This window comes from Pseudorca crassidens, chromosome 14 (assembly GCF_039906515.1).
Source record: "Pseudorca crassidens isolate mPseCra1 chromosome 14, mPseCra1.hap1, whole genome shotgun sequence".
In the NCBI taxonomy this organism is placed as follows: Eukaryota; Metazoa; Chordata; class Mammalia; order Artiodactyla; family Delphinidae; genus Pseudorca; species Pseudorca crassidens.
This window is the reverse complement of record NC_090309.1, coordinates 61,490,401-61,504,467: the sequence shown is the minus strand read 5'-3', so window position 1 is coordinate 61,504,467 and position 14,067 is coordinate 61,490,401. Positions and strand designations below refer to the sequence as shown.

Here is a 14,067-nt window from a genome sequence, read left to right as displayed (position 1 = left end):
CAGGTTCCATCCCTGGTCGTGGAACTAAGATCCGGCAAGCCGCGTAGTAGCGTGGCCAAAAAAAAAAAAAAAAAGTAAAATATTCTAGGTGCTAGATCAAGATAGACATTTTCAATCCTATGCTATAATTTAGATAATTTAATTACTTATTTAAAAAGGAGAGCAAGCTATTTTCAAAAGATAAAGAAGCATTTAGAATGTCAAGTGAGGCTTTCTGATATGTTTAGCCATCTTTGAGGTTGAACTTCATATATGTCATTACAGGAAGCATAACTGCCTCAATCAGAATAGTGTGAAATGGCGATCTGCTACTATTTTGATCAATTCTAGTGTATTAAAACCCATGTTAAGAAATTGGCGACAGAGGATGTCTTTAAGAAGGGACTCTGGGTAGCTGGGGTACAGAGACAGGAAGGAGGCTAGATTTTCACTGTACATTTTAGAACGTCTGAGTATGTAAGTATTATATAAACAAACTGAGGCAAATAATTTAAAGCAATAAGATGTGACAGAGTGAGTAAAGGGTTAGCTTCACATTACCATGTTCCAAAAATGTTTTGAGCCAAGGTGAAGAGCTAAGCATGGATAATTCCATGAGACATGGTCCTTTTGTAATTGCCAGGTTAGATGTGAACTACCTCTAATTTCCCAGATAGATTTTATAAACTACTTGGCTGATGGCCATGACTGGAGGTCAGAATAGTTCAAATTCTCCCTCGGAAAATGAGATCTTTCTTCTGTAGAATTCTAAAGAGGTAAATCATATGATCTTGAGTTATAGGCTAGAAAAATCAGTAATGCCTCCTGTGAAGTATTTTTTCTGCCATTTTTTGTATTAAAAATATTTTTTAATGTTTTTCATCTGCAGGTCCCACCTGCAGTCATTATGACTTCTTTCAAAACCCGTGATGAGGATATTTGCTTATAAGCCAGAGGTGTAAATAACCTACCCATGCAATCAATGCTATTCTTCCCCCGTCATCTTCCGCCCAGTTGCCACCAACACCCAGCTATTACTGCCATGAGAGCCATTATGGAAAGCTTAGAAAAAAATAAACTTAGTGCTCTTAGAACACCTGCGTTTATAAGAGGGGGTGGGAGGAAAAGAGACCAGTTTAGAGGTTGCAGTTTAATATTACAGATGCCCAAGAATGTCCTTGTAGGAGCTTTGAGGATTCCTAGTTTAAAATCTCTGCTTTGTCCCTTAAAGCTATGAGACCTTGGGCAAGTTATTTAACCTCTCTAGATCTGTTTCCTCACTTGAACCAAATGGATTAAAATGCTATTGGCTGTGATCATGTCTGACTATAGTGAACAATTAATCATTTTAATCTCCTCTCCTTCCTTTGCCCCCAAATATCTTCCCTCTTACTCCTTGAACTTTTTTATTTCACTTTGTTAACTGTGCACAAAATGGCATGGAGATTCCTCTGGGACAACCAGCAGCCATCTAAAAATATATAAAATATTTGGGATGCTAAAAGTGCTTGTCAATTAAACCAGTGTTTATTTTCCTTAGAAAGCCGAAAGAAAGTCACTCAGGTGTGGAGTTTTTGACTGAGACTCCTGAGTGATTTGATTTGAGATTTGGGGCACTCGTGCTAAAGTTTGGGCTGTCTGAGGTGGGTGTCATAGCTGGGATCCTTGGGATATTTGAGGAGTGGACAGGGCCATACCCCATGGTTAAGCATTTATTAATATATTCTGGCCAGTCCCTTGCCCAGAAAAAGGGACAAACTTTTTGTCTACCCTTTATCCTACATCAGCAACTGACGACTGAATCAGCATTCCTGTCGACCTAGAAACTTTGCCCTTTTTCATGGAAAACAGTATTTTCTGCATTTCAAAAACAAGCTTTTTAGTCCTAATCAGAATTTGGGGACTATCACGTTTTGTAATTCTGACTTGATTTAAAAGCTTAGTAACATGTGAAAATAGTATAAAATCCATGTGTTCTGAAGAGTTTCTCAGAGACGGTTGAGAGCAGTGGTTTCTGCTGTCCTTGTGGTTTAATCCTTAAAAACTCTTCATCTAAACCAAGGGCTTCTTACGTCCATTGGCTTATTAATTGTTGCCAGAAAGTGGTCCCTTCCTAGGGAATTCTTGCAAGCCCATGAGGTAGCAGCCTTGCTGTTGAATTCGTCCTTGTCTCTGATGCCAAGCATGGGGCTGGCAGAGAGTAGGGGCTTGGTGGACGCTTGTTGAATGGATCAATGTAGGAGTCAAAAAGAGATAGAGCCAAACAATTTTTGAACAAAAATTCTGCTTTTCTTTACATTTTTGAGCTCCCGATTAGCAAATGAAATTATATGTATCAGGGAAATGCAAATGAAAACAACATTGAGACCTATTATTATTATTAGTTAGTTTTTTTTTTTTTTGGCCGTGCTGCGCGGCTTGTGGGATCTTAGTTCCCTGACCAGGGATGGAACACACCCTCAGCAGGGAAAGTGTGGAGTCCTAGCCACTGGACCACCAGGGAAGTCCTAGAGACCCCTTTTTGTTACTCAATGTAAGGGGTTTTAAAGCTACAGCTTCAGAGAAGAAGGTGGGGAGAGAGGTGGAAGCTGGTGGAGACTCAGCCTTGCCTGTGCTGAGAGATGGTGGTAAGGTCAATTAACCAGAAAGCCTTGTGCCCTCCAAATAATGTGATGCTTAAGAACATGTACTCAGGAGCCAGACTGCCTGGGTTTAAACCCTGATTCTGCCACTAACTAGCTGTGTGTTTTGGGCCAAGTTACTTAACCTTCTGTCGTCAATGTCCATGCCTGTAAAATGAGAGTAATGATACTGCCTACCTTATAGCAGTATTCTGAGGATGAAATGATTTAAATGTAGAGCACTTAGAAAGCGGCTGAGACTTAGGAAGCGGTCAGTAACCGTTAGCTCTTGTGAGAGTCTATGGGCAGGACCCTGAGGACCTGCAGATTGGCAAGGAAGTGAACCAGGGAAGACCTGGAAGAGAGTGATTAATGTTTCACTTATGCCCAACCAGTTGAGTAATGGGAATGTGTGACCTATAACTGGCCCAGTAGGTTCAGGACCCATATCCTGAGAGCCCCTCCAGCCATGGTAAAAAGAGTTCATGCACTTGAATCACATACTCTTCTGACCCACAGTAGGTGTGATGGATACAGAGTACCACATGAAGGGGGGATGGAGTTCCAAGGACAACTGAGTGAAAAATAGAGCAGAAAGTAATCGTAGCAATAATATAAAAAAATGAACTACCTCCAAACCTTAATCTCTGCCATGATGATCTAAACTAAAAGATTATAGCATAGAGGAGCTTAAAGACAAGGAAGTTACTGTAATATGCCCACACATACCGTTGTACATACAAGGACACTGGCTACACTACTCTTTATGTCCCCGCCCCACCCCCCGCCCCCCAGAAAAGCCCAACAACAGTTTATGCTCATCAGCATGCTATATGGCCATCAAAAGGGATATGGTAGACGGATATGGAGTCACATGGAATGATCTTAAGACATTTGATAAATGAAAAGTTGCAAAACAATATGTGTAGTTTGTCTCTTTATGTAGAATATGTGTGTGTTCGAGTATTTGTTTGTGCTTATATGTAGTTAATTTAAAAAACAAAAACAAGCAATTGGAAGTGTGTATCCCAGACTGTTAGCAGTGATTATCAGTGGGAAGGAGAGGAGTTGAGAAATGAAGGATGGTTTTCATGTTTTACTCTTTATTAAGCTTGCCAGATTTAACAAATAAAAATGTAGGACACCCACCTAAATTTGAGTTTCAGATAAACAATAAATATGTTTTATGTGAATGTCCCATGTATTCTAATAATATGGACATACTTACACTAAAAAGTTATTCACTGTTTATCTGAAATTCAGATTTAACAGGTGTCCTGTGTTTCCTCCAGCAAGGCTACTCTATATACTTGGGTATTTAATGCTCATTAAAGGAAATTTTCATGTACTAATTGTATGATTTTTAAAAAAGAAAAAGAAGCATAAGATAGTTTCTTTTTAAGACTACACAAAAACATAATTTTTAGTTAAGAAAATTGGCCTAGAAGCAAATTACAGAGCAGCATATATATGAAGACCTCAGTTTTATAAGAAGAAAAGCATATGCACACATATACTAAAAGATGGAAAGGTATACATACATAGATATACATAAGAATACTAACAGTCCTCTCTAGTGTTGAGATCAGGATGATTTAAGTTTCTTCTTTGTGCTTTAGAAAGCTCTTTTGTTTGTTTGTTTGTTTTTGCGGTACTCGGGCCTCTCACTGTTGTGGCCTCTCCCGTTGCGGAGCACAGGCTCCAGACGCACAGGCTCAGCGGCCATGTCTTATGGGCCCAGCCGCTCCGCGGCATGTGGGATCTTCCCGGACTGGGGCACGAACCCGTGACCCCTGCATTGGCAGGTGGACTCTCAACCACTGTGCCACCAGGGAAGCCCTAGAAAGCTCTTCTAAAATGTTTGGAAAGAACATGAATTGCTTTTGGAAAGGGAAAAGGTCATGTGTAAAGAACACCATTTTTCCTTGCTTCCCTGTGGACGCAGATATGCCCAAGTTGCAGGTGCCCTCAGAAGGAAGTGGTGGGCAGCGGTGTGAGCCTTGTCTTTGGTTTAAAGTTATTAAAAAACTCTGTCATCCCATACCCTTGCAGGATACCTCCAAAAGCAGCCCTACTTTGGAGCAGTGGTTGGCAGGGTGGCCAACCGAATTGCCAAAGGAACATTCACGTTGGACGGGAAGGAGTATCAGCTGGCCATTAACAATGGGCCCAACAGCCTGCATGGAGGAGTCAGAGGGTTTGATAAGGTGAGTTGGGGGCATCGGACAGAGTCCTCACCTGGCACACTTCACTGAGTACCTTCAAGCATACCTTCTGTTTGCCAGGCACAATCCGAGGCCCTAGAGCAAATGCATGGTAAGGTGATACAGGAAAGAGGCTGCTCCCACGGTTTGGGGGAGCAGATGTGCCGGCTGTGTTCCAGGAGCCACCCTTCACTAGCTCATCTGACTCTAATAGGCAAGAGAGCCCTGAGTGAAAGGATGACAGCCCTTAGGAAAGACAGGGAGCACCTTTCTCACAGTTTTGGCATCAGAGTTGGTTGACCTTAGGCACAACAGAAAAGTGGATTAAAAATAATACCCACCACTTCTTGCACACGGCATTTGCATATATCATCTCCCACCCTCACTAGAACCCTGTACTGTCACCAAATGAGAAATCTGAGGCCCTGAAAGGCCACACAGCTCCTAAGTTGGGCTGCCTGACCCAAAGCCCTCATTCCTATACTACCACTGCTGGTGTCCGCCACGGCTGCTGTGGGTGCCCCCAACCCAACACACCCCATGTATCTGTCTGTGAGCCCCCTCCCTATGCATTGTGGCGCTGCATCCAGGCTGCCCTTCCAATGAAGTGCCTCACGCCTCAAAATGACCTCGATTCTCCCCGGTTCCCCCTTTCCACGTTAAAACTCCCATCCCCTAAGTGAATCCCTGGAAAACCAGGTTAGGAAAACAAATTGATCAAACAGCTTCTCCCTGAGGTAGGAATGCCTGCCCTCCTGTTTCCTAGCTGCGTGGGAGCCTGCAGGTGAACCCCAGTGATTCTGTTACTAGTCTAATTTCAGAGAGGTAATTTTGGTAGTTAGCTTTCCTTTAAATTATATCACCCAGGTTACTTCCTAGAAAAAAGCCAGAGAAGACAGGAACATGTATGGCAGTTAAGAATCACAGTATTTTCTTTTCTACCTCTTACCGCCACCCATGCTGTTGAAGGAAGTTGGTCACTCTCCGTTTCCCCTGTCCTACCAGCTTCCTGTCTGTGGTTTAGAGCCGGACTGCCCCATCACTTCCCCTTTCCTCCATGATGGAACTCCTCACGCCAGGGAGACGTGAAGGCAGAGGGTATCCTCTGTCCTGGCAATATTAAGGCAGAGGGTCTCTGGAATATGCCAGGTGCATGGGCAAACCCCAGCCAGAGGAAGTTAGGCCCAGCTCTGTTTGGCCAGGGATCTTCGGAGGAGCCTCAGCACCTTGTTCTAGCTTGTTCCTGCTCACATGGTTCCTGTTCCACATGGAATTTTCTGTGGTGTTGTGTAATGGGGTATGCCCTGTATGAACAAACGCAGAAGGATAGTATTCATGTCCTTCTATGCAGTGTGTCAGCTAAGCCCCTTCTGTAAACCAGGGGGATGGGGATTCCTGAGACTCCAGTATAGTGAGGGATTCTTACATAACTGTTGCAGGCAACAAAGCCCCATAACACAGATGCCAGGGGTGTGCTACAGGAACTGGGTATGGACAAATTAATGGCAACTGGGGAGGCTGGATTTGAACTGTTCTTGAAGAAAAGATAGTATGTCATTTAATAAGTGGATATTGGAGAGTGGCTGTGCAACAGCCCACAGAGGGGTGGGGAAAGACTTGGAATGCAATCTTGGAGCCACTGAAAGTTTTAGGCCACTAGGTTTTCATGTAGCAACATGAGCAGTATCACATGGACTTTGTTTTAAGTTGCATTTGGTTTCAACAATTACTGAATAATTGTTGGTTTGCAGGTATGTGTTTTTCTACTTATACCAACACATTTTTTTAAAGATGAAATTTGAACAACCTGACAGGATTAGAAATGGTGTAAGTAGGCCTAGAGATGCAAATGCGGAAATTTTCAGGAAATTTGGAAACCATAGGGTCAGGGAAATCCTCCCGTGAATAGGAATTATACTTTCCACTTTATCTGATAATATTGCTTTACACAAAAATCTTTCCATTGTGTCCTTTCTCTAAAGGAAAAAAACTAGGTAGCAAGTTAAGACGATTTTATTTCAAATATTTTATTCCTAAAATTTTCCGTTTGGGGGATTCCTTTTTCTTTATTTAATCACACATATACCAGGCAACATTTCCTGGAGATAATTAGGGTATAAAATTAATTTTTTACTAAAGTCAGCGAATTTGTTTCAAATACCAGCTGCTTTCACTGTAGGCGAAGGCAGAGACCTCCGTTCCCACTGGGCTCCTCTTCCTGGTGAATGCAGTGTCAGTGAGAGAGATCCAGGCCATGCCAGGAGTGGGTGGGCAGAGCCTGGGCTCGTGGGCCATTCCTGTGACCCACAGAAGTTATTATCTTCCAACTCTATTTGCAATGACAGTGTTTGGCCTCAACTCTGCTGTTGGGAACGAAGATTGGAACAAAACACTGACTGAAAGTAAGATGTGGAATAGTGTAGACTGTCAAGCTAAGTTTGAATCCTAGCTCTGTCACTAATTACACGTATGACTTTAAACAAGATATTTCTCCCTTTAAACAATTGCATGAATTATGACAGGGTTCTACTCCATCCCCTGGAATGTGGGAGGTGGAAGTGGGCAAGTTAGCCCCCCTGAACTCAATTTGCTCATCTATAAAATGGGGGTAATAATATTAGTTGGAGCCAGGTGAAATTGCCAGTGCTCAACTGTTTTGACCTATAAAGATGGTAATTTCGGTTGGTTCAACTAAATCCTTACCTTATAAAATGGTTTATGTAAAGCACCAGGTCAGTGACTGGCTGGTGAGCACCCAACAAATGGAGGTCTCATGTCTGCAAAGGGCCCCTTTCCTAGTGACCCCAGAGCTCCCCAAAGGGACTGGGGGGTCTCTGGCTACCTTGTCCTCTGATGGTGTAGAATAAGGAAGCAGACTCAGGATCAGACAACTTGATTCAAATCCACTGTCTTATTGGCAGTGTGGCCTGGGACAAGCAGTTTATCCTTTCTGAGCCTCCATCCTCTCATCTTTAAATGAGGATAATGGCACCTGCTTTACGTCAGCCCTGAGACAGATAGTGTCTGCGAAGTTTGTAGCAAAGAGCCTAGGCTCATAATGGGCACTCGATAAGGCATATAAGATTACATATACATTTCAGGTGTACAACATAGTGATTCACAATTTTTAAAGATTACATTCCATTTGAATTTATTATAAAATATTGGTTATATTCCCCACGCTGTACAATATATCCTTGTAGCTTATTTATTTTATACATAGTAGTTTGTACCTTTAATCCCCTACCCCTATGGTAACCCCATTGGTAACCACTACTTTGTTCTCTGTGTCTGTGAGTCTGTTTCTGTTTTGTTATATTCACTGGTTTGTTTTATTTTTCAGATTCCAAGTTGTCTTTAAATATTGAAATGTGGCATTTAGCTTGGGATTGGAGTGACTAAACAGCTTCAAAAACACTTTCTTCCAGGTCCTGTGGACCCCTCAGGTGCTGTCAAATGGAGTCGAGTTCTCACGGGTCAGTCCAGATGGTGAGGAAGGCTACCCTGGAGAGTTAAAAGTCTGGGTGACATACACACTGGATGGCGGGGAGCTCGTGATCAACTACCGAGCACAGGCCAGTCAGACCACTCCGGTCAATCTGACCAACCATTCTTACTTCAACCTGGCAGGCCAGGTAGGTGAACTTGCCTTTGATCACCTGCTGTAGTGTGAAGTGCCACTTCCCTCTTGTCTCCTGCATTGTGCTTTGTGGAATGACCTGGGGGAGTGACTGGAGAGACTAACCCAGTATGGAATTACCCTGGCGATGGGGTCGCCCCTGAGATGAGGAAAAGTGCCCAGCAAAGCATCTGACTCATAATAGGTGGTCCACAAATGGAAGTTATAGGGAAATGAGTACATTGTGCTGCCCCACACGCTCAGACAGGTAACAAGCTATTTAAAGAACTGCCTGTCATCTAATTGTAACAAGTGCTTACATTTGCTTCCCCAGTTTCACTCCAGTTTCACCACACCCCCCCACCAAAATTACTTCCAATTAAGGCATTTTCCATCACTGGATCCTTGAAGATGTGCTTAGTCCAGCCCCTTTAGATAAATGCTGACAATGTTTGTGTGCTCCCGCTGTACGGCCCACCCTAGGAGTGGTGTGGAGACACTGACAGCCCCCCTTAGGTAATTCCCTCTAAACTACCTCATTCCCTCCTAATGATAATATTCTAGCTTGCTGAGGAGGCTATTACATGAGACAGAATAAAAAAAAGGCTTAGCTAAAATCTGTAGATTCTATCTATGACTTTCTCTTCATCTAAGAAGCTCATCATTGTATACTAGACTTGAATCACTTTGGCATGATTTCCTACTACAAAATGATGTTCACAGCCAGCTAGTAATATCTTGCATTTTTACACTTTTTAGGATTTTGTTGATGATATGCTGATTTCTTTTCTAGAATCTTTTCAAATAGCATGAGTTAATTGGTTCTTACATAATTTGAAAATAAGAAAGACGGTTCTTCACTTGCTTGTTCCTTATCTTCAGGAACTTCCACCATCCTTCTTGAGATCTTAAAGACAAACCAAAAAATAAGCACACACAAGCCATAAGAGACTCTGCAATCATGAGCATAAAGACCCCACTTTTTTTTTTTTACATCTTTATTGGAGTATAACTGCTTTACAATGGTGTGTTAGTTTCTGCTTTATAACAAAGTGAATCAGTTATATGTATACATATGTTCCCATATCTCTTCCCTCTTGCATCTCCCTCCCTCCCACCCTCCCTATCCCACCCCTCTAGGTGGTCCCAAAGCAACAAGCTGATCTCCCTGTGCTATGCGGCTGCTTCCCACTAGCTATCTACCTTACGTTTGGTAGTGTATATATGTCCATGCCTCTCTCTCGCTTTGTCCCAGCTTACCCCTCCCCCTCCTCATATCCTCAAGTCCATTCTCTAGTAGGTCTGTGTCTTTATTCCTGCCTTACCCCTAGGTTCTTCATGACATTTTTTTTTTCTTAGATTCCATATATATGTGTTAGCATACGGTTTTTGTCTTTCTCTTTCTGACTTACTTCACTCTGTATGACAGACTCTAGGTCCATCCACCTCACTACAAATAACTCAATTTCGTTTCTTTTTATGGTTGAATAATATTCCATTGTATATATGTACCACATCTTCTTTATCCATTCATCCGATGATGGACACTTAGGTTGTTTCCATCTCCTGGCTATTGTAAATAGAGCTGCAATGAACATTTTGGTACATGACTCTTTTTGAATTCTGGTTTTCTCAGGGTATATGCCCAGTAGTGGGATTGCTGGGTCATATGGTAGTTCTATTTGTAGTTTTTTAAGGAACCTCCATACTGTTCTCCGTAGTGCCTGTACCAATTCACATTCCCACCAGCAGTGCAAGAGTGTTCCCTTTTCTCCACACCCTCTCCAGCATTTATTGTTTCTAGATTTTTTGATGATGGCCATTCTTACTGGTGTGAGATGATATCTCATTGTAGTTTTGATTTGCATTTCTCTAATGATTAATGATGTTGAGCATTCTTTCATGTGTTTGTTGGCAGTCTGTATATCTTCTTTGGAGAAATGCCTATTTAGGTCTTCTGCCCATTTTGGGGTTGGGTTGTTTGTTTTTTTGTTATTGAGCTGCATGAGATGCTTGTAAATTTTGGAGATTAATCCTTTGTCAGTTGCTTCATTTGCAAATATTTTCTCCCATTCTGAGGGTTGTCTTTTGGTCTTGTTTATGATTTCCTTTGCTGTGCAAAAGCTTTGAAGTTTCATTAGGTCCCACTTGTTTATTTTTGTTTTTATTTCCATTTCTCTAGGAGGTGGAAGACCCCACTTTTTAAAATAAGTTCAGAAAGAAACTTGACAGAAATAGAACAAAATATTAATGTTTTTATGTGGGTAATAGATCATGGTGATTTTTCACTATTTTCCACATTTTTGTAACTAAGGGGGTGATCTAAAGGAATAGATTCAGAAATAGAAAAAGAAATTAGGCGTGAAGTATTACTCTGCCAATGTGTTCCAATGTAGGATGCAAAATGGGAACGTAAGGTTCACTAAGGCTCTTTCTGCTTATGTGAGAGGAGGACCCTCCTGACCAGAATTTTCTACCCTTCCAATCCTACAAGGACTTGGAGTGACTCCTAAAAATTTCTAAATTTTTTTCCAGAGGCTGAATAGTTTCCCAGATCACAGACCCCACACAGAAGGGCGGTCAGGGTCAACTCCCTTCTGTGTGCTGTCTTAGTAAGTACAGCTCACATCCACAGCCTCTAGCTTCAGGGATGGGGTGGGTGAGGGCCACCAGCCTTTTGGAGCATCAGGTAAGGGTTGGTAGGCAGTTATCCGGCCTGGGGTCAAGGGGTCTCCCTGCATTTTCAGAACATCTCTTGCCCTACCTGGAAAAGCATTATTGTGTGTCTTAAACCCTCCCCAGGTAAATAGCTCGAAACTTGATATTTACAATAATCAGCTCATCTTATATATTTTCTTTTTGTTTGTTTTTTAAATTTAATAAGCAGTATTTTTGTCCTACTTGGGGGTCAAACTTTGACTCATCACTTCTAAGTTTGAGTGTTGGAGGCCTAGGGGGAGGAGAGCACTGTGTTTTTCAAAGAATGGAAAAGGTATGTAGGTTGCAGGTTGGTTTTTTTTTTTTTTTTTGGCCGTTCCTTTCTTATCTAACACAAAACTGGGAGAACTTTTTTTTTTTAACTGAAACTTTATCTAAAGATCTATGAAAGCAGGCCTGGGGCAATTTGAGATGAAAAGCAATAGTTCTGGTTTTGGTATGACTGTGTAGGTATGTCATCAAGGACCCAAATTCTTCCATCGTTCCATTCTGCTTCTTCCATTCTGCTTCTTCAAGCTGGTTTTTGTCTTCCAGCTTATCCCCTCATGGTCACAAGATGGTTGCCACAGCTCCATGAATCACCTCTTCATATAGTCACATCCAGACATAAAAAAAGGAACTATTCTTTTTTTCATATCTCTAATGTTCCATTTTTAAGAACAAGCAAAACTTTTTCTAGAAGCTCCTCAGCAGACTTTCCTCACGTTTTGTTGGCCAGAAGTATGTCTTACGCTCTGCTTAACCCAATCACCAGCAAGGGAATTAGACTACAATGGTTGGCTTAGACAAATCAAAGTTTGCCCTCTGGGGCCTGGGTGGGGTTCCTTTCCCTGAATATATCCTCACATAGGCTAAATCAACAAGTCAGTGTTCTGCCAGGGGAAAGGGAGGGTGCTGATAATGGAGTTGAGAGAGCTTTTGGGTAGTAACCAATAGTGTCTGTTATATCCTGCTAGAGGTGATAAGAGCTGAAGTAAGGAAGTGGTAGTGGCAGCGCACAAAAAGGTCTTTAAAGCCCCATCCAAGCCACAGTGAGCTTTATAAATGGTTAATGTTACAAATAGTAGCAGCCAAAGTTAACCAAAGCAAACACTGAACTCAGAGATGGGCCTCAGTTCTGTTTGTGAATCAGCATTCCTTGCCAAGTTTTCATCAGCCTGAAAAGGAAAAGAATCCAACAGTAATATTCCACCAGAGTAGACATTGCATTATTCCAGGTCAGAAGAGTCATAAAATGAAAAGCGTGCTTCCTTTACTGAAGGAATGTTACTGCTGTTTAATGACCCAACAATTCAGAGAGTGGGTGCCTAGTCAGTGTTCCTTTCCTTCTCCTCCCAGGCTTCTTCCCCACATCTTGGACTCAATTTAGTGGTGTGTGATTTTCATACTGAATCATTTTCTTCCTGCCCTAGTGCTAAAAAATAAACAGAACAAGGAAATTCCTAAGAAGCTCTATTCATTATAATAAAAAAACTCAAAACAACCCAGAAGTCTATCAATAGGAGAACAGATAAGTTGTGATATATTTATACAGTGGAAGACTACTCAGTCTTGAATTGAGCATTGAACAATTAGAGCCAAAGAAAGAGTCCCAAATTCTCATTCCCTCACAGCGGCTACCCTCAGTCCCAGGGGCCTCTTCGGTACTGGCAGTAGCCTGAGGCCTGAGGTGACAGTAGGGAGAGCCACACAGGAGAGAGACCCCTCTAGGCTGGAACAGCTCTAGGCGGGGGTGCAGGCCACTCCCATTTTGGACCTGCCTTCCCAGGTCAGATCAGGGACCAAACAAGTGGCTAAGATAGTGTGGGCAGAAGCCTCTGCCCCAGCCTTGTCTCCCACCCACTCCTACCCTTGACCGCTGGGACAGTACAGGAGAATCATAGTTCGTTAGAAACAGAGCCTCCTGGTAGTGTAAATAAACCGATTTCTGTCATGTTTAGACATCGATTCTCACAGCCTCTGAAATCTTGGCCTTTGTCCTCTGGACGACTCCATTTGATTTCGTGGCTGAGGCCTTCTGACAGTAGAATATGTTCTCAGTTAACCCAGAGCACTCTGCCTCTCTCTGCTCACTTCTCAGGAACCCCTCGGAGCCTTCAGTTTAGCTGAGCTCAGGGCTTCTTAACCTCGGCACTGTTGACATTTGGGGCCAGATGACTCCTTGTTGCCGGGGTGCGGAGGCTGACCTGAGCATGGTAGGCTGTTTGGCAGAATCCCTGGCCTCTTCACACGACTGCTTCCCCAGTAGCATTACCACCCCCAGCCGTGACAATCAAAAATGTCTTGAGACACCTGTGGGGCAAAATCATCCCTAGCTGAAAACTACCGGTTTCGTTTATTTTTGAGCATTCACTCAGCAAAAGCCCTCACTTGGTTTCCTTTCCACATCTTTTGCTGTGAAGCTTTAAAATACTGCTATTAAAATGTAATCCTTTTTATTAGAAACATATATGTGTATTTTCCAGTTTGTAAGTAACACAACACATCCTTACTGTTCCCCAAGAACCATGGACAGAATGGGGACATCAGACCGATTTTATACTGAAGGAAATAAGTCCAGAACTAGACCCCGGGCCTTTCTGACCACTGACCAGTGCTTCAGGGACCAGCCTTTGACTCCACCAGGAGGTCAGGCTGCATCTTTACAGGGGAGATGGGACCCCAGTTCTGACTTCCAGCCTTCTGCCATGGAGGAGGGAGTGGGCCCCCTGAGTGGGAACTAGGCCAGAGAAGGGGTGACATGGCCCACCCCTAGTGAGCCTAGAGGTGATGCTTTGGCTGTCCACCTGTGTGTTACAGGTCACTGACCCTTGCTCTTTTGTTTGCCTGGCATGTGAGGACAGTAGAAGAAAACCCTCTGCTAATAAGTCAAAATCCAAAAGGCTTTCAAACCACTGTTGTTTCTCTGACTTTTCACTTTCATAAT

At 42.7% G+C, this 14,067-nt stretch overlaps 1 protein-coding gene across 3 annotated transcripts in view; it reads left to right on the top strand.

Moving 5' to 3' along the window:
• The window catches only part of GALM (galactose mutarotase), a 104,878-nt gene that overhangs the window by 48,493 nt on the left and 42,318 nt on the right, over window positions 1-14,067 (top strand). For all 3 annotated transcript variants that reach the window (XM_067703218.1, XM_067703217.1, XM_067703216.1), the window contains exons 5-6: window positions 4,653-4,807; window positions 8,233-8,439. In XM_067703218.1, the coding sequence (XP_067559319.1) occupies window positions 4,653-4,807; window positions 8,233-8,439 (362 nt within the window). The remainder of the gene's footprint in view (window positions 1-4,652; window positions 4,808-8,232; window positions 8,440-14,067) is intronic.